This window comes from Lithobates pipiens, unplaced genomic scaffold (assembly GCF_037356315.1).
Source record: "Lithobates pipiens isolate NorthernLeopardFrog02 unplaced genomic scaffold, aLitPip1_a1.2 Scaffold_16, whole genome shotgun sequence".
Taxonomy (NCBI): domain Eukaryota; kingdom Metazoa; phylum Chordata; class Amphibia; order Anura; family Ranidae; genus Lithobates; species Lithobates pipiens.
In genome coordinates this window covers 325,472,724-325,492,890 of record NW_027507748.1, presented here as the reverse complement: position 1 = coordinate 325,492,890, position 20,167 = coordinate 325,472,724, and the positions used below count along the sequence as shown (strand labels likewise).

The following is a 20,167-nucleotide window of genomic DNA, read 5'->3' as shown; positions in this document are numbered from 1 at the left end:
TAAATCCAGATTGGGTGTAATGCCATCATATTGTAGAGGGCTGGTATGCAGCAGGCATCATTAGAAAATTGTGCAGTTTTTCTTTCTGGTAAGATAATCTAATGTTATGTTTATAGTAAGGTGAGGTAAAGATGCTTTCAGACTAATGTGGTGTGGTTTTCCCACACCTTGGGTGAAGCCCAGTCTACATGCGTTTTTTTGTGAGGGGTTAGTTGTGCTTTGCCATAGACTTCTATTCTGTCCCATAGTTTTTTTTGTTTTTTTTTTAACAGAAGATTTTTTTAAACAAATCAGCATTACATTGCAAAGTACAGTAAGTCCGATATTACAAAATTATAAAAGGGAGAAACCGCCTTCATCCGGCAGTCATTCTTAAATTAATGATCCAGCAGTACAGATAACATAAGTAGCCGTTACACTCTACCATAAATGCAGGTCACCCTCAGCAGAACTTCATAGTCATCATGCAGGTACTTGACATTTGCACGAGCCCGTGGGAGGGGGGTAGGGGGGGGCAGGGAGGTCAGGGTGGAAATGGTTGGGAGAGAGAGAATAGGACGGTCAACTGGAGGGGGAGATTCACAACCGCCCTGGTCCGACTCAAAGTTAGGGGGAGGGGGAACCAAGGTCAGCAGATGCGTCTATCCAGGAGGACCAAATTTTATCAATCTTCCCTGGGCATTGTCTACTTTCATAGGTCAATTTATACATGGGGAGCACCAGGTTTACCGATCTCCTTCATAAGGCAGGGGTAGGGGGGTCTTCAAGTTTCCATCTCAATAAAATCTCACGTCTGGCATAATACAATGCGAAGGTAAGGTACAGTTTGCAGTACCTGTCCCCCTCAACATCTGCCAAATGGCTCAATAGTAGGGTTTGAGGATCAACCTGGAGGTTCGACCAGGTCACATTATTTAGCGTGGAAACCACTTCCGTCCAGTAGGGCTGGATTTTGGGACATGACCAGACCATGTGCCAGAAAGTGCCCACCTCCTGTTTACATCTTTGACAATTAGGGTCCCTTTGGGGTTAAACACGCACCAGCCTCTGCGGGGTGAAGTAGGCCCTATGCAGGAATTTAAATTGTATAAACCTGTCCTTCGCAGCTATCATTGATGGAATGTAAGAAGTCAGGCACTCCTCCCATTCCTCCTCACCTAGAGATGGAATGTCTGATCTCCCTTTCTCCCGGGATTTGGTCAATTTAGTGTCATGTTCCACCGTGAGGTAAAGATATAAGGTCGACAGGGGTCTCCCCATTACCCTGGAAGTCAGTAGACGTTCAATGGAGTCCAATTCCAGAGTCAAAGGGGCAGGAAATTGGGCCCCAAAGGCGTGTTTCAGTTGCCAGTATCTGAACTGGAAAGAGATCCGGAGTGCATATGTACGTCTCAGTTCCTGGAAAGTCATTAGCCTACCCTGATAAACGATGTGCTTTAAGGTGATGATTCCTTTTTTCGCCCACAGAGAAGGGTCTGGGATACTATTCAGGTGAGGGAGCATGGGATTACCCCATAGGGGCATGTGTGGGGAGATGTGGTTGGGCTTCCCGTACCTCTTCCTTGCCCACTGCAAGACCCTCACCGCGGTACGCATCAAACTCGTCATGGAGGAGCTTGCCCTAAGCCCCCGAAATGGTAGGTTACTCAGAGCTGCAAAGGAGCCAAGGATGGCCTCCTCCAGGGTGACTGCCGGGTTCTGTGTGGGCTGGGAGAACCACCACCGAATTGTAACCAAAACGGCCACCCAGTAGTAGATCCGAAAGTTCCGGAGCACAAGCCACCTCCCCCGATAATGGGAGGTATAGTATCTGCTTGGCTACCCTGAGGGGTCTTCCAGCCCAGACAAAGGGTATCAACAGACTCTCCAGCCTCTGGAAAAAAAAGTCCTGGGGATGTGTATGGGGTTGTTACGAAAGAAGTGCAGGTACTTGGGGAGATCATTTTTAGCAGATTGACTCTGCCCACTGGGGATAAAGGAAGGGATCGCCATGCCGCGCACCAAGCCCCAAATTGTGTCATGAGTGGCTGCAGATTGTCGTCCAGATAGTTCTGAACTCTACAACTGACTTTAATCCCCAGGTATGTAAAGCTTTCCACCCATTGAAGCTGTGGGTGAGGCATGCGAGGGGTCGAGGAGTGGAGCGGGAAAAGAACCGATTTGTCCCAATTGATGCGGATGCCTGAGTATCGACCGAAGCGATTAATCAGTTCCAGTGCAGTGTATAAAGAAGACGACGCGATAACAATAATTAGGGGCGCTCTGCAAAAAAATATTTTCTAAACCAGTAAAGTAAAAATATGCACATATATGATGACAATAATTACACTGAAGAAATAGTGAACATTGGTGAACCACCAAAAATAATTTTCATAATTAGCAATGTAAAGTCCCAATGACGTGTCTACAAAAAATGAATTCATGGCGATCCAGAGTGTAGAAAACAGATATTAATCGTGATATAGCAACAAGTCGGGAAAAAGGCTTGCGACTCCCTCCACCATACACGCAGCACTACACCAGTTGTGAAGATGCAAGTCCAAACTGCTTACCACATCCGTTTGACCACTTTAATTAAAGTAAGTCAAATAACACTTGTACAGGATAATGCCTGCTCATATGGGTACTGATGCAAATGATAGTAGATGGTATGTCTCTCTTCACAGACTCAAAAGGCAAATGTGGAAAAATACAAAAAGATCCATAGCATAATACTGACTTTATTAAAAAATAAGTAAAAAACAGACAGCCAAAAGGCTCCTTACATGGTTATGTGCCTGACCTGGCACTGGGACTGCTCGCTCTGACCGAAAGACTCACTCTCCGAACCAAGGAAAAGGTCCTTCCGCATTCGATAATTGGCGTGCGTTCCAGGCCTGCAGACCGACGAACCAGAGGGCCTGGAACGCACGCCAATTATTGAATGCGGAAGGACCTTTTCCTTGGTTCGGAGAGTGAGTCTTTCGGTCAGAGCGAGCAGTCCCAGTGCCAGGTCAGGCACATAACCATGTAAGGAGCATTTTGGCTGTCTGTTTTTTACTTATTTTTTTAATAAAGTCAGTATTATGCTATGGATCTTTTTGTATTTTTCCACATTTGCCTTTTGAGTCTGTGAAGACAGACATACCATCTACTATCATTTGCATCAGTACCCATATGAGCAGGCATTATCCTGTACAATCGTTATTTGACTTACTTTTTAATTAAAGTGGTCAAATGGATCTGGTAAGCAGTTTGGACTTGCATCTTCACAACTGGTGTAGTGCTGCGTGTATGGTGGAGGGAGTCGCAAGCCTTTTTCCCGACTTGTTGCTATATCACGATTAATATCTGTTTACCACACTCTGGATCGGCAGAATTCATTTTTTGTAGAGACACGTTATTGGAACTTTACATTGCTAATTATTATAATTATTTTTGGTGGTTCACCAATGTTCACTATTTCTTCAGTGTATTTATTGTCATCATATATGTGCATATTTTTACTCTGGTGATTATTATATTGTCTTAAGCATTTTTGCCACAGTTATTGTAATTTAGTGGTTTAGAAAATATTTTTTTGCAGAGCGCCCCTAATTATTGTTATCACTCTATAGGTGTCTTTGTCACTTCTCTAGGGAGCTGCTTTTTGTGTTTATTTTTATTTTTTTCACATGGCAAGGAATTTGAGCAGTTGAATTTCAACTGTTTTGTCCACAAAGAAGACAACGCGTCCGCTAAATAAAGCAGAGCATCATCTGCATACAAGGAAAGCTTTTCTTCGATTGGCCCTACCTGTATTCCCTTTATCCCAGGATCCGCTCTCAGCAAAATAGCCAGGGGCTCCATCGCGAGGGCAAATAAGGCTGGAGAGAGGGGGCACCCCTGTCTCGTACCCCGTGCCAGCTGAAACTGCCCGGAGAGGCAGCCATTGGTACGGATTCTAGCAGAGGGGCTGTGGTACAGCATGCGGATCCAGTTTGTAAATCCTGGGCCAAATCCGAATCGCAAGAGCACCTCCCATAGGTAACCCCACTCGACAGAGTTGAAAGCCTTCTCCGTGTCGAGCGAGGCCACTGCACCCGCCTCCCCCCCGTCCGCTCTATCTATGTGTGTGAGAAAGTGTCTGATATTAATGTCTGTGCCTCTGCTGGCATAAAGCCTGTTTGGTCACTATGGACAAGGGCCATGATGACTAAGCTTAGTCTGTTGGCCAGGATTTTGCCCAGTATTTTCACGTCCACATTTAACAGTGGCGCGGAGAATAGATGGTGGAGTCTGTCAGAGAGCTCTGTAGCGTAGTACTTATAGAATTCCGTCGGGATTCCATCCGGTCCCGGCGTCTTACCCGCCTGCATGGATTTAAGCGCCTGGAGAATCATCAGAACCATGATAGGGGCGTCCAGCCTATTTCGGTACGTTTCTGTGAGGATTGGTATATCTATGTCAGCCAAGTAGGTCGTCAGATCTTCCTTAATGTAATCTGACCTAGAGGCATAGAGAGATGTATAAAATTCCGCAAAACAGTTATTAATCCCGTCTGGGGTGTGAATCAACTGACCGGATTGGTCACTGATATGTGAAATACTCAGCCCCCCTGCCTGTTCCCTGGAGAGCCAGGCCAGCAATCTCCCCGACCTCTCCCCCTGCTCAAAAATCCGTCGGGACTGAGTCAGCATTTTCTTCTGGGTGAGATAGGTGCAGAGATCGACAGCCTCCCTAGTCAGGGTTTGCAGTGTCAGATAGTGTTGGGGGTCCCGAGTGCGGACAAAGAGAGCCTCCGCACAGACTGCCTCCCCCTCAGCCCTTTTTAGTTCTGCTCTACGTTCTGTGTATTTTGGCAATGATAGTCTGATAGTGCCCCCTCGTGGTAGCCTTAAAGGCATCCCACACTACCATGGCCTCAGCCGAACCTGCATTCTCCGCCCAATAGCTATTCAATTCAGTCCTGAAGTGAGCATCCACAGCGGTGTCTGAAATCCAGAATCTGGTTAGCCTCCATAATCTAACCACTGGTCCCAGGGAAAGATCCAATGTCAGGAGCAGAGGTGCATGAGCCGATATTCCCCTGGGCAATATTTGTATGTCTCCTTGGGAGGACTGGACTTCGCGCAAAAACCAAGTCAATGCGCGAGAATGTTTTATGGGTGGCAGAATGACATGTAAATGCCCGAGACATGGGGTGTCTACACCTCCAGACATCCGTCAGGCCATATGTGTCTGCCCAGTCAGCCAGCCCAGGGCCGTGGTGTCCCACCGGAGTCAGTCTGCCCATGTCTGGGTCAGGAACTAGATTAAAATCACCCAGGATGACAGCATTATCAGAGACGAACTCAGCCATCTTGCTAGTGATTTGGTTCAGCACCAGCAATGAGGCTGGCGGGGGCAAGTATAATCCCACAATGGTCCAGGTCATTGAGTAAATTGTCACATGAATAATGACATACCTGCCATCCGGTCCAATGCCAGATCCAGGAGCCTAAAGAGGAGGGACTTCAATACTAGGACACTTACACCCCTGGCAAAACTGGGTGAGTGGGTGGAGTGGTAATGGTACCCCACCCAGGGTTTTTTTTTTAGGGAGAGAAGCCTACTCCCGATGAGGTGCGTCTCCTTGAGTACGCATATATGTGGGTTATAACTTTTAAGGAATTGGAACACCAGGGATTGCTTAACCGGGGAGTTCAACCCCCTGGTGTCCCAGGAGAGGATGTTAAGAGTAGACATGGACTCTGGGGGTAGTAAAAGGATCAGTATCCTTGTGGAACCCGACTCCTGGATTGGACCGCTGGACCCGAGAAATACATATCCGAGGACAATGCAACAATGAAATATCAAGATTTTTAGTAAACAAGTATAACAAAACTAAACAGAGGTTTAAAAGGGGAAACAAAAATCGCTGGCCCTGTAAGGGGAATAATCCCAACCCCCTTAAACTGAGGAGGGTATTCATCCCAAAGTGTATCAGCTTGCTGGATGCAACAGGGGGTCCGTGCAAGAGGCAGGTTAGGCAACAAATTGAGCGGCTCACTAAGCGCGAGACAACTGCCTGCTCTATGGAGGAAGCTGAAAGGGACATGGTTCTAGGAGGATAAAGAAAGTCTGCAGTTAGTCCCATCAGTAAAAATGATCCAAAAAGGGGAAAAAGGTATATATGGTATGAGCCCCCATGCTCCAGGAGGGGGCAGGAAAGGGCAAAGAGGAGTGCATTCTCCTGACCGTATCTCAGGTCAGGGGTATCAACTTGAACTCCCGCCACCGGGGAGGTTGCTTCCAGCATTAGAGGTGAGCCCACCATCGGTGCAAACAGAGCACAACAGGTGCAACCAAGGATGTGGGCATCCCAACAGTGGAATGGATTGTGATCAATTCCGAAGAAGTAAGACGACATCCAGCCCTGGGCGTATGGTCGATCAGCGGGCCGGCGGCAGCGAATCAATCCAGGCGGATGCCTCTCTGGGGGTGTTAAAGAAGTGGGTCGTCTCTCCGTCCTGGACTCTTATGCCGCGTACACACGGGCGGATTGTATGGCGTACTTAGTCCGTCGAAACACATTTCAGCGGACAATCCGCTCGTGTGTGGGCTTCAGCGGACTTTTTCAGCGTGCAGTCCGGAGTACTAAGAATTTTGTTTTTTTCGAAATTCTGTCCGTCGTACTTTCGTTTCAGCGTACAGTACTGTCGTCAGTATGCTAGTTCGACGTACTAAAAATGGCGCATGCCCAGTAAGGATTTACACGGCGGAAGTGTGCTTTGCTGTGTCTTGGACTTCCTATTTCTAGTCCCGTCGTACGTGCTGTACACGTTATCGCGCAAGCTTTCGACGGACTGTTTGTGCATCCGTGTGTGGTCAAGTCCGTTCAGTGGAAAGTACGACGGACTGTCCGTCGGATTGTATGACGGACTAAGTACGCCATACAATCCGCTCGTGTGTACGCGGCATTAGACGGGCCGGAAAAAGAACACATAGTGGATGTTACGTGCTCTCAAAGCCGCTTTCACGTGGTCAAAAGATTTCCTGAGCTTCTGAGTCTCCACCGAGTAGTCAGGGAAGATCATCCTAGAAGCGTGGAGAACTTCATCTCAGTCTCTGAAATTAAGGAGGCGGAGAATGAAGGTTCGCGGGGGGGGGGGGGGGCTCCAGGAGGCCCCGGTTTAGGTGGTATGCGGTGTGCCCTTTCCACCGCGTAGTGAGGCGAGAAACGAGCATCGGGGAGGAGGTCCCGCAGCATGCCCTCCACGAAGCAGGTGGGGTTGTTCCCCTCAGCCCCCTCTGGCAGGCCAACAATGCGGAGATTATTGCGCCGGTTCCTATTCTCTGCAACTTCAGCTCTGTATTCCAGGGCTTTAACTTTTGTTTGAAGGGTGTGAAGTGCAGCTCCATGTTCGAACACTGTGTCTTCAGTATTGCTCACCCTTTGCTCGGTCTCAGCGATCCTGGATCTGCGTTTGTCTATATCCTGTCTGATGAGACCCATATCCAACTGCACGGCTTCTATTTTTGCCGTTAGGAAGGTTTGACAGGTGGTGATGGCCGCCATGACCTCCGCCAGCCAGGGAGGTCGGGACTCAGGTGGATCCATGGGGGCCATCTGGGAGGCTCTATGGGCACTCCGTGTGGTGCGGGTCTCCTCCTGGGGGTCCAAGGCCGCCTGGGGGGTCCGGCTGGGACGGGAAATTCAGAAGCTTGCCCCCTTTACAAAAATTTTTGCCTGAGTTCCGGCGCCTCATTCAGGTGGAGTGGCGCAGGACAAGGTCAGGTGGGGTCAGAGAGTATCCGGGAGAGACACCCGTGTCAATCAAGGGCCCCCCAGGCAAACCCCCCACGGCAAATCTCTGATGCCCCGGCTGTAGAGTCCGAGTGTCTTTGGGTCGTCAAGAGAGGCCCGCCCTGCCTCGGTTGTGGTGTGTGTGGGCAGAAGGGCACGGTTCCGTGCCCAGGGCCGCCCTTGGTCCGTTGGCCGGGGCTGGGGTCCTCCAGGACAGCTGGGGCATAAAGAAGTCTCTTGCCCTGTCTCACCCCACAGGGGCCGTCAGGGGGGCAGAAACTGAGCCCTTCCAATTGTTTTCCCAGAAGGGCCCTGTATATCTTAGGGGGGGGGTCAGCAACCGCCCCAAGACAGGCCCCCTCCCCTCCTTATATGATGAGCAGGCTATGGAGGGGTCCTCACCGCAGTGCAGGGAGGAGCTACAGGCCGGATTCCTCAGTCAGTCCGCAGGCCATCAGGAAAGGCTGCTACTCACCGCTGGAGGTCCGGATTCTGTGTCTGGGCTGCAGGCAGCCACCGGGGATGGGCCAGCTCCACTCCGTGTTCGGCCACAGGCCGTGGGGGGTCTCACTCCGTTCTGCCGGGAGCATCACACTCCGCCGCTCGGACGGGGGCAGCCAGGAAGGGCAGCGGTCACGACCTACTCACCGCCGGAGGTCCGGATTCTGTGTCTGGGCCGCAGGCATCCTCCGGGGAGGGGTCAGCTCCACTCTGTGTTTGGCCACAGACCGCGGGGGGTCTCACTTCGATCCGCCGGGAGTACCGCGCTCCGTCGCTCGGGCAGGGGCCACTAGGAAAGGCCGCAGCTGAAGCCAAAATCACTGTGGAGGCCGCGGAACGGCGGGGAGAGCGCAGCGCTGCCAACCTTCTCCCGCTGGGCCGCAGGACTAACAGGCTCCAACCCCAGGCTCTGGAGGGCTGAGTATGGAGGGAGAGAGGCAGTCCTGGATCCGGATGAAAATATTAGAAGCGGAGCTCACTAAAGAAGAAGCCGCTCACAGTGCCATCTTGGCCATGTCCCCTATCCCATAGTTTTGATGCACTTTCTGAGAGCGCACCAAAATGACACTTTCAGTTTTTGGCTTCAGAAAGTGCACTACTGAAAAAAAATAGAAGTCTATGGCTAAGTGCAGCTAACCAACACGAAATACCGTGGGTACACTGCACTGTACCCATGCTCCACCAGGGAAGCATATTTTATGAGTACAGGAAGGCTTTTGTTTTATTTAACCATGCTCTTTTAGGTCATTCCCACTGTAAACACAATTTGGCCACACCCGCCATTGGTTGCGCACACCTATGGCTATGACTGAGTGCAGAATTGGAGGAAATGTGTAAACTGTACTTTTGTGTGCTTCATGTTCAGTGAAAGACTGTTCCAGTGCATGAGTAGAAATGTTTTCGTGACCTCTGGAGCAGACAGTAAGCCAATGACCTAATGAGTCAAGCAGAAGCATATACACAGAGACTGACCACAAAATGTAAGGAGGATCAAAGTTTCTAAAAGTGCTCCCTCTCTCTTTTGTAAAGAGCATTGGTGAAATTTCCTTAGCAACACAGGGGCACACAAAGTCTTCCTGAAATCAAGATCTCCCTTTGGGCCCATAACCTTTTCAGTTCACTAAATACAGACATTTGTCTTGAACAATTTTGGAATCTTGAAAACAGGTTGAGAATCAGATAAACGGGTCAATAAATGGGTATCTTTATAGAGCAGTTATTCCTAAATTTCTAGGCAACTTGGATGATTTGCTCAAGCACTGCATATAGTCCAATGAGGCGAGGGTTAAAACTTGAAATAAAAAATGGTCTAATATGGATGTTTCTTGTACATAATAAATCATATATTCAGAGCAGTGCTTTCCAACCTCAACCTACAAGTACTCCCAACAGCACATGTTTTCAGGATTTACTTCACTTTGCAGAGGTGTTTTAAATCAATGTCAAAGGCTTGGTATTTATGACATCTATTTTATCTAAAGGAAATTACTAAACATGACCTGCTAGACTAGAGGCGCCTAAGAACTTTGGTAAGGGACCTACTATCCTCAAACATATCATGAAGCCGTTGTGAAGATATTGTTTTTATTGGCAATTTCAAGCATCTAACAAAGGATTTTTGCCTAATATGTTCTTAATATTGCCCAGGTTCACAGCTAGTACAGCTTCATTCTTAACTTCAGGATGCAGTCAACATACAATGCAGACTGGTGATAATTGCAATGATTCATGAATAAGGTTGCCATTCAAAATCTATTCAAGGAAGGAACATAAGTATTTGGAAACTGCTCCAGCTCCTGCCTGATCCTGATACACTGAGTTTGTTTACTGGACCTAGGGTGGTAGGTCAAGAAGTAATCAATTTCAATATCTGGTAATCTATACAAGGTTCTCCCTAAAACTGTGAGGTAATGTAAAAAGTTTAAATTAAGTTAGGAATCCCATCAAGAAAACAAATTGAGCTAGACCATAAGAAAAGTAGTTTGGTTAGTTTTGGTTCTAAGCATAGATTTAAATGTACTAGTTTATTTGATGTCTTCTTTAACTGTGCACCACCAGAAGATTTTTAAAATCAAACTAAGATAAACGATTAAAATAAGTGCACTGATATTCAGGATTATGCTCCCACCCAAGGACCTTAGGACACTACAAACAACAAAGCCCGTCAAAGTTATCTGAACCTTCTGCAAGTACTAGAGATAATCATGATCTGCCTTCAATGGTCTCTCTTGTACATAGTGCCACTCATTCAGTGTAACTGATTGACTTGAAGTTAATAGTCTCTGCATAAATTATATTTTTTTTTGCTATACCCACATATACGGAAACTATCAAAGGGTTTAATTCTGCAGCAAATTCCAAAAAGGTAGTGTACGGAATAGATCTGATGAAGTATGGTAAAAGCAGTCTAAATAATGCAGTTGTAATTTTCTCAAAAAACTAAAATGCTCCTGCCAAACAAAGTTTAAACAGAGTTTTTGGTGATATGAGTAATGCTTATAAAGGAGCAACAGAAGTAAAGTAGACCTTATTAAACTGCCAATCCGCTTATTCTCCTTAAATAACGTTAAAACACAGGTGGACAACGAAGCGTGCCGTTAGTCGAGGCGATCATGCCGTCACTGACGGCTCCCATGCGCATGCATGCAACAGATTGCTGCTCCGCCTAGTCACAACGCCGGAGCAGCGATACCCGGACGTCACTCCAGGTATCATGGCGGCAACCGAGAATGTGAACAAGGGTCGCTTCAGGGGCTTCGATCTCAGGTAAGTAATTCATAATGAGCTAGTATACTATGCATACTATGTATACTAGCTTATTATGCCTTTGTCCTGCAGTGTGTTTTTTTTTGTAGAGAAGGTTTACTTCCTCTTTAAAAAATTATTTGCATAGGACAAGGAAATTATGTAATGACAATTTTGTTCAGCCTCAAAAGTAATTTCCAAAATGAAGTCCAAACTGAATTTATCAATTTATAAACCCCAAGCAAGCCTTAGAAATGCCATTAAAAAAAATCAGTGGAGGTATGTCGAGTTAAGGAGCTACAACTAGAGCAGTAGCTATAAAGATAAGCTACAGGGAGACATGGAGCTTTCCCAAACAGATAGGGTTTAAGTGCTTATTTTTTTCCTTTCACTTGTTCCACCCTCTCTCCTCTCCTTATCAACATGCTACCATTTTTTTTTTAAATTAAAACCTTTTCTGTATTCAATACATACCTTGTTTTAGACCCAGTGATGTCATTACTGGGTGTCCATGCTTCTCTATGCAATGCAGGCATATCATTGCTAGTGGGAGGAGCCAGCAGGTTGCAACATAGCTTCCTAAAAGCATTACAGCACCCTGCCTCGGTCCACTTCTCAATAGCCCTGCAAGATCTAGAGATAGAGGCTTTACATTTAAGTAATATTACTGAAGGTGCTGGAGGTGGGGCTAAATTCAGGGGCCTTTTACCATTTTTGAGCATTTTTACATGGGGCTGAGGAAGTGTACCCGAGACTGTTCAAACATCAGCTTCGGGTAGTCAGTATTTGTAAGCCCTTGTGACATTGTCATAGAATAGCTGTGTTCCTATAATATAAGAGAACTGCTGGATCAAACCATAAGTCCCTTTTCTCCTATATATTTTTTTCACAGTTATATCAAACTTTTAAAAAGTCTATTCCATTAAATGAAAGTTGCTTGAGGATAAATAGGCAAACGTTGCCTATTACTGCTTTTTATCTAAATGAACGTTGGGGCTCTCCCAGTTATTATTATATAGGATTTATATAGCGCCAACAGCTTGTGCAGAGCTTTACAACATGAGGGCAGACAGTACACTTACAATACAAATCAATACAGGAGGGAATAGAGGGCCCTGCTTGTTAGAGCTTACAATCTAGAAGGGAGGTTCAAGTTGAAACAAAAGGTAATAACTGTGGGGGATGAGCTGATAGAGAAAATGAAAATGCAGTTGTTAGGTGTGGGTAGGATAGGCTTCTCTGAAGAGAAGGGTTTTCAGGGATCATCTAAAAGCTAATAAAGTAGGAGATAGGCAGACAGATTGGGGTAGGACATTCCATAGGATTGGAGAGGCTTTGGAAAAGTCTTGGAGGCGAGCATGGGAGGAGGTGATGAGGGAGCTAGAGAGCAGGAGGTCTTGAGAGGAACGAAGAGAACGAGTAGGTTGGTATTTAGAGACTAAGCTAGTGATGTAGCTGGGGGCGAAATTGTGGATGGCTTTGTACATAGTTGTTAGTATTCAGTTACCCTAATATACACATACTGTAAGAAGAACTGTGTCTTTGAAGACTTCCAGGTCTATCTGTGTATACAGTATGTTGTATACTGTAGATCATATGAGCATTGATATAATGGCATTAAATGGATATTGAAGCCACTTCTTATGTTTGTTACAAAAATACCATATATCCTTAATTATCAACAATCATAATAATCAAAATACATTATTTGTTGCAACTACAGATTACCTGGTACATAGATAAGGTATTAATAACTGTGATGCACATCATTTAGAATAATGATGTCAAGATTAGTCAATATAATTTTGCATCGATGAGAAATATTTTTACTAACAGAGAAGGAGTAGGTTGGTATTTAGAGACTAAGCTAGTGATGTAGCTGGGGGTGATATTGTGGATGGCTTTGTACATAGTTGTTAGTATTCAGTTGCCCTAATATACACATACTGTAAGAACAACTGCATCTTTGAAGACTTCCAGGTCTATCTGTGTATATGTTGTATACTGTAGATCATATGAGCATTGATATAATGGCATTAAATGGATACTGAAGCCACTTCTTATGTGTGTTACAAAAATACCATATATCCTTAATAATCAACAATCATAATAATCAAAATACATTATTTGTTGCAACTACAGATCACCTGGTACATAGATAAGGTATTAATAACTGTGATGCACATCATTTAGAATAATGATGTCAAGATTAGCCAATATAATTTTCCAATGATGAGAAATATTTTTACTAACAGTTAAATTGCAACTCTGGGATTCGACCGCTACTATCTCCCTTCTATCTGATCATTGGGATAAACAGAAAAAAAAACACAAATCTTTGTTTTCAATTACATTAGGGTCCAGTCAAATGATCATCCAGCGCCGGGTCTTTCTTTTCTCCGTTTACTTCATGCTGGGGTCCTTCTTCAGGGTTTCCTCGTCACTGCCTAAATTTCATGGACAATTCTCATTGACCTGGGCAGTGGAGGGGTCCTCTTAGGATCCAGAGCATATCTGACATTAGGCCAAGAGAAGTGAAGGAGGCCAGCTGGGAAGGGTTAATTTGCAGCATTGAGCTAGCTGTCCCCACAGACAGAAACTGTGTTAGCATGGGAGGACTCAGGAGAGTAAAACTGACTTCAAAGTCAGTAAGGACATAATAAACACCTTGCACAATGAGCTAGAGGGGGATGGGATGGAGTGATGTTGAAATCCTTTTGTGTATATCTGCTTTATAAGTGGAAAAATATCTGTTGATTTTGTCAGAAATTCAGAACTGTCCTGTGTCTTGTGCACACTTCCTGTGTTATCTCAAGCAGCCCTCCTCCAGCTACACAATAATTAATCTTTATGCTGTACAGAAAAGTATGGGGGGGGGATGATTAAAGAATTTAGCAAAAGACAACTGGGCAGGGTTGACACCACTCAGTCCCCCAAAATACTGTGTGTTGTCAGCATTCAACAGGAAATTAGAGGCTGGGTGCATTTCTAACAAACCAACAAGTATTTTCTGTTCTTACAAGGTCTTAGAAGGGATAAAAAATGTGGAAATGTGCATGTATTACAGGAGGTGTACTAAATGTGTTTTTTACTTTGCCCAGACATACACTTTAGTGTTTTGTTTTTATTCTCCCCCAAGGTAATATAGACTCTACTTTTATCAGTGGCACTATGGTTCTTGCAAGACCAGACATAAACAAAGAACCAAGATCAAAGAGAAAACCAGCACACAGATCTCTTGCTAACAGGCAGTTATAGGTAGCCCATGCATTCTGCTAGAGTGACAAGTAGCACATTCCTTTATACACCGTAGAAACTAGCACTCACGAAAGGCTCACGAAAGGCAGCTAATGACCTTTTAAAATAATCCACTTTGACTAGATACTGTATCTCTTATCTGCTATGACAGGTATACAAGTTCACAATTATCGTTTGACATTACAGGTGAATGGAACTAGTATGATGATCTAGATTATAAATCCATCAGCTGTTGTGGTGGGTGCTTGGTTATGCAATTATATTACAGTTATTTGACAGAAAAACAGCAATCTATTGCCTAAATATACAGATAAGACTAAACAAAAGAACAGAGGCATACAAATCAAACACAGAATTTAACAAAATTGGGCTATATAAGATTGATTGCTAGCATTATTTAAATGAAAACGATTTACTTGCCCAGAAAAACGCATCAGAGCTGTAACATTACTAGTTAGTGGCTTGAGTAGTTGCTATAGGAAACATGGCCACTTTCCTTTTAGGTTTTTCGGATGTACTATATCAGTTGCTAGCACAGTAACTTTATATATTATCTGATGAAATGTACGGGCCATATAGAAGAGGATAAAGTGGGTGAGTTTATTATAACTAGGTAAAAAAACGCAGATAAGGAATGAAAATGAAACACTTGACCAATCTGTAATGAAACAAAACAATGACACGCAAGCAGACTGTGGCATGTAGGCAATAACAAAATGGCACTTCAGTTTTACATCATCATAACCATCATCAATTAGTGCATGCACAAGACACTTACAAGTGTTGGGTTTAAGGATGCTGCTGGCAAGAGTTTGTCCTGATGGGCCAGACATGGAGAAGACAGATATGCAATCATCATCCTGTGAGCAACCAGCTTGGATGGCTCGGAGGTAGCTGTGACTGCGCATTCGAAAACAGCCAGGGAGATCCAAGGCTTCTACGGCATGAGATTCCACTTCACTGAAAACGGATTCACATGTGGCTCCTGATTGGTGGTTTATCTCACCCTTAATCTGGAGAGTGAAAAAGACAGGAATCACCACAAAATCGCATGTTTCACCACAGATTTTGATTGCCACATGAATTCATTATTTTTATGTTGCTGTAAATTATTTTATAATGAATATTGTGGAAATAACCTTAACATCAAATAAAAAAAATATCTTTAAGCCATCTGTATTTAACTTCACTAGAATCATCTCACTTTTTTAGTTGAGAGTTAATTGTAAGAATACCTGTAATCTGATCTGTTGAAAAACATTTTGTGATCTTGTTATCAGTTATTGCTTTAAACTCTAGAGATAATACCTGAAATGATTGTTTCAGAATTTCACAAACATGGGTTCGGCAAGTCTGTTTTTATGAGTATGAAAGTTGCTTCAGGTAATAATGTAATCATATTTTTGCACACCCAATAATGTTGAAATATGTAACACGGATGATGGAATAAAGAAACTGGTACAATGAACACTATAAGAAGAGGGGCAATAGCTGGAAGAATATATCAGGATTATTATTGTATATTCTTTCGCTAAATCTCCGAGTTGTTTAATACTAGCTACTGTCCCTGAAGATCACAATATGTAAACTCCTAAAAAACAAAAGCTTGCAAATAATATTGTATTTGAGCAGTAATGCCATACACAATGCTACAGTCATCTAAATACTGCCTTCACCTTTAAAGTGACAATAAACTCTGGTTTAAAAAATACATTATATTCATGTATGTATTCTTAAAGCGTAGGTTCACACAACAATTTAACCTTCCCCCCCTCCGGTGTCACATTTGGCACCTTTCAGGAGGGAGGGGGGTGCAGACACCTGTCTAAGACAGGTATTTGCACCCACTTCTGGTCATAGACTCCCACGGGAGTCTACACCTCTTCCAGTCCTCCCTTGCTGTCTGCTGGGACACACACAGTCCCAGAGACAGCAGGGACCATTCAGATTGCGCTGTGGGACTCACGCAGTCGAGAACCGTGAAGTGAAGCCGCAAGGCTTAATTTCCTGATTTCCTTACCGAAGATGGCGGCGGCAGCACGCGAGGAACGAGGGATGGTTCGGCCATGGTGCCGACATCGCTGGACCCTGACACAGGTCAGTATCCTTATTTTAAAAGTCAGCAGCTGCAGTATTTGTAGCTGCTGACTTTAAAAAAAAAAATTGCGGGACTCCCGCTTTAATTAAAAAAAGTATCCTTTATTGCTCCTGGCCTCCTCTAGGTCTCGTTTTTTTTTTTTTTTTTTTGCTAAAATACGACTTCTTGTTAGAGAGTGGCCACATTCATTCTCCATGGTCCCACTGCATGTATGGACATAGCTACACTCTATTGCTTGCTCCAAAGATAGGCTATGAACTATGTGAACTATGAGAATTCTAATTTGCATAGAGCAGTGCACATGGCTGCAACTAACATGCACTTCTTATTCCAAGAAAACAGACATGAGGGGGAAAGAAGAACTCATAGAGTACATTACAAGGAGGCAGAAAAACACAGTAAGAAACACATTCATGGAGAGTAGATTATAGGACTATCAAGTAGTAGATGTGTATGAGTTATCTGGAGAACAAGCATATCGTTTAGTGTCACTTTAAGTGTGCACGAGAGCAGTGGATCTCTCTCCTTAGGCTCCTTTCACACATGTGGACTGTTTGTCCATTTGGACCGTTTGTCCATTTTTCATCCATCCATTGACAGATGAAAAATAGACATCGATGCATCATGAAAAACGAAAAAAACGGATGTAAATGGATGATCAATGGGAAAATGTGGCTGCAATGTGGGAAGTAAAACCTTTCCCATAAATATCCTAACATTAAGGGGGTTCATGGAAGATGGGGATTTTTTATGTGCCCAGATAATGGTAATTACTCACAAATGGTCCATATAAAATCAATACATTGTAAAAAACCTTAAAAGCAATAGAGGTAAACATCGTCTGAAGAACGTATTGTATATTCCTCTTTAACATAGAGTACAAGAGTTCCACATAGGGATAAATCCCAAGAGGTGTATGAATCTGGATCAGCGTGTTTCACCCAGAGCAAGGGCTTCTTCAAGATCCATTGTTGAGATATTTTAAAAGCTAATAGCTTGCAAAAGACAGAGGTATAAAATGTATAGAGGTATAGGTATAAAAAAAATACACCATATATAGTCTAAAATGTGCTGCGAACCACAGCATGTATGTTGTAGGGATCAGGAAACATGTAGGGGTAAATATCGAGTGGAAGCCATCAAGTGAATATGCGGTCAAAGTACAAAAATATATATACCAAAATTGAAGCAGGGAGGCGGTATAAAATATATGAGCACCCTTCCTACAGAGAATCCCCCACATAGGCTGAGAAGTAGCCAAGGTAATAGAAGCCAGCCAGCCAAAGAAAAATAATTAACAAAATCTCAGTTAGGTAGGAGACAACAAGAAACCACCCTGCACAAGCTTCCAGATGTATGGTAATACCGCAGTGTTACCAAAAACAAATGGTCCGCATGTGTCAAAGGGGCCTTACTGATCAGCGAGGCAGCAGCGGGAGTCATTGCCTCCTGCTGCTGTCAATCACCGCCAGTGAGAGTGGGGCTTGACTTGCGCATGAATCTACACGAGTTCCCCCATAGCAAGCAGAGGGGAGGAGCAGAAGGGTAAGTATGACATTTTTTATTTTTTTATCCTTTAGAATCACTGAGTGCAGTTAGGGTGATGAAAAAATTTATTTTGAGTTTAAAAAATGGATGCAAGTAAACATACAAATATCTCGGACAGATACTGCATTTAAAACCATTGTTTTACTGTGTTTTACAGTGACTATGTGAACACACTGCAAAGTATATTCCCATGGGCAACAAGTTTAAAAGGCTAAAAATAAAACCTATGTGGCTCACGTCCAAAGTTAAAAAAAGCTATAAATAATAAGAAAAGAGCTTTTAAAAAATATAAAAATTAAGGAACACTATCATTGTTTAAATGTGCCAAAGAATGTAACAGAATCTGTAAAAAGGAAATAAAGAATGCAAAAATTCGAAACAAATGTCAGTTTGCAAAAGATAGCAGGACACCTCAAAAAAATCTTCAAATATATTATTTAAATAAAAAGGTCAAGTCTGGGCATGTAGGCCCTTTTCAAAATAATCTAGAGTGGGTGACAGGGAAAAAGAGAAGGCAAATTTAATGAATACCTTCTTCAGCTCTGTGTATACCAAGGAGCATGGAGGAGCTCATATCCATAATGGGGATGATATTGACACAAATGAACTATGGCTCAAAATGTATACAGTCCAGACATATTTAGACAGAATCAAGGTGAATAAAGCACCTGATCATATGGCATACAACTACAGATTCTAAAAGAATTAAGCTCTGTCATTTCAAAGCCATTGTTTCTAAATGAAACTCTTTAACCGCTTCCCAACCAGCTGCTGCAGTTATACTGTGGCAGGATGGCTCCCCTGCATGAGCCATCTTAGCTATACATCAGCTCGCGGGTCAGGATAGCAGGCGCCTGCCGGCTGCACAGCGAGGGTGCCAATGCTTGTGGCCGACGGTCACAATGACCGTCGGCCATGAGCGATCGTGAGCAAGAGACACAGAACAGGGATGAGTGTGCAAACACACACTTCCTTGTTCTGTTCTGACAGGAGTGACAGATTGTGTGTTCCTATTAGCTAGGAACTACGATCTGTCACTTCCTCTAGTCAATCCCCTCCCCCTTCAGTTAGAATCACCTCCCAGTTAACCCCTAGATAGCCCCTAGTGTTAACCCCTTCACTGCCAGTGAAATTTTTACAGTAATCAATGCATTTTTATAGTATTGATCGCTGTATTAATGCCAATGGTCCCAAAAATGTGTCAAAATTGTCCCATGTGTCCACCATAATGTCATAGTCATGATAAAAATTGCAGATCGCCCCAATTACTAGTAAAGAAATAAATAAATAATAGAAATGTTATAAATATATCCTTTATTTTGTAGACGATATAACTTTTGCGCAAACCAATCAATATACACTTATTGTGAAAAAAAGAGTATTTAAAAAAAAAAAATCGGGATATTTATTATAGCAAAAAGTACAAAATATTGTGCTTTTTTTTCAAAATTGTCGCTCTTTTTTTGTTTGTAGTGCAAAAAAAAAATTACCGTATATACTCGAGTATAAGCCGAGATTTTCAGCCTCTTTTTTGAGGCTGAAAGTGCCCCCCTCGGCTTATACTCGAGTCATCGCTGTCTGTCTGCCCGATCAGCGTGTCGAGCAGACAGACAGCGGCCATTCTAGGATTCAAAGGCCGCGCCTCCGTCTCCGCCTTCGCCTGTGATAGGCGGAACACTGAATTTCCCAGCAGTCTGTGTTCCGCCTATCACGGACGTCCTCTCATCCTCGTCCGTAGTATGAGGATGAGCGGACGTCCATGATAGGCGGACCACTGACTGCTGGGAAATTGAGTGTTCCGCCTATCACGGACATCCGATAGGCGGAACACTCAATTTCCCAGCAGTCAGTGGGAAATTGAGTGTTCCGCCTATCACCGACGGAGGCGCGGCTTTTGAATCCTAGAATGGCCACCGACGAAGAGCTGCGGGACGGGCCGGGACGCAGGCCGGGCCGGGACGCAGGCCGGGACGCAGGCCGGGACGGGACGCAGGCCGGGACGGGACGCAGGCCGGGACGGGACGCAGGCCGGGACGGGACGCAGGCCGGGACGGACACAGGCTGGACGGACACAGGCTGGACGGACACAGGCAGGCTGGACACAGGTAGGCTGCACGGACACACACACACACACACACACACACACACACACACACACACACACACACACGGATGCATGCACACACAGGGATGGATGGACACACACGGATGCATGGACACACACACACACACACACACACACACACACGGATGCATGCACACACACAGGG

At 44.4% G+C, this 20,167-nt stretch overlaps 1 protein-coding gene across 8 annotated transcripts in view; it reads right to left on the bottom strand.

Moving 5' to 3' along the window:
- Positions 1 to 20,167, bottom strand: part of DLGAP3 (DLG associated protein 3) — a 655,676-nt gene that overhangs the window by 174,011 nt on the left and 461,498 nt on the right. For all 8 annotated transcript variants that reach the window (XM_077481746.1, XM_077481739.1, XM_077481741.1 and 5 more), the window contains one exon: positions 15,030 to 15,264. In XM_077481746.1, the coding sequence (XP_077337872.1) occupies positions 15,030 to 15,264 (235 nt within the window). The remainder of the gene's footprint in view (positions 1 to 15,029; positions 15,265 to 20,167) is intronic.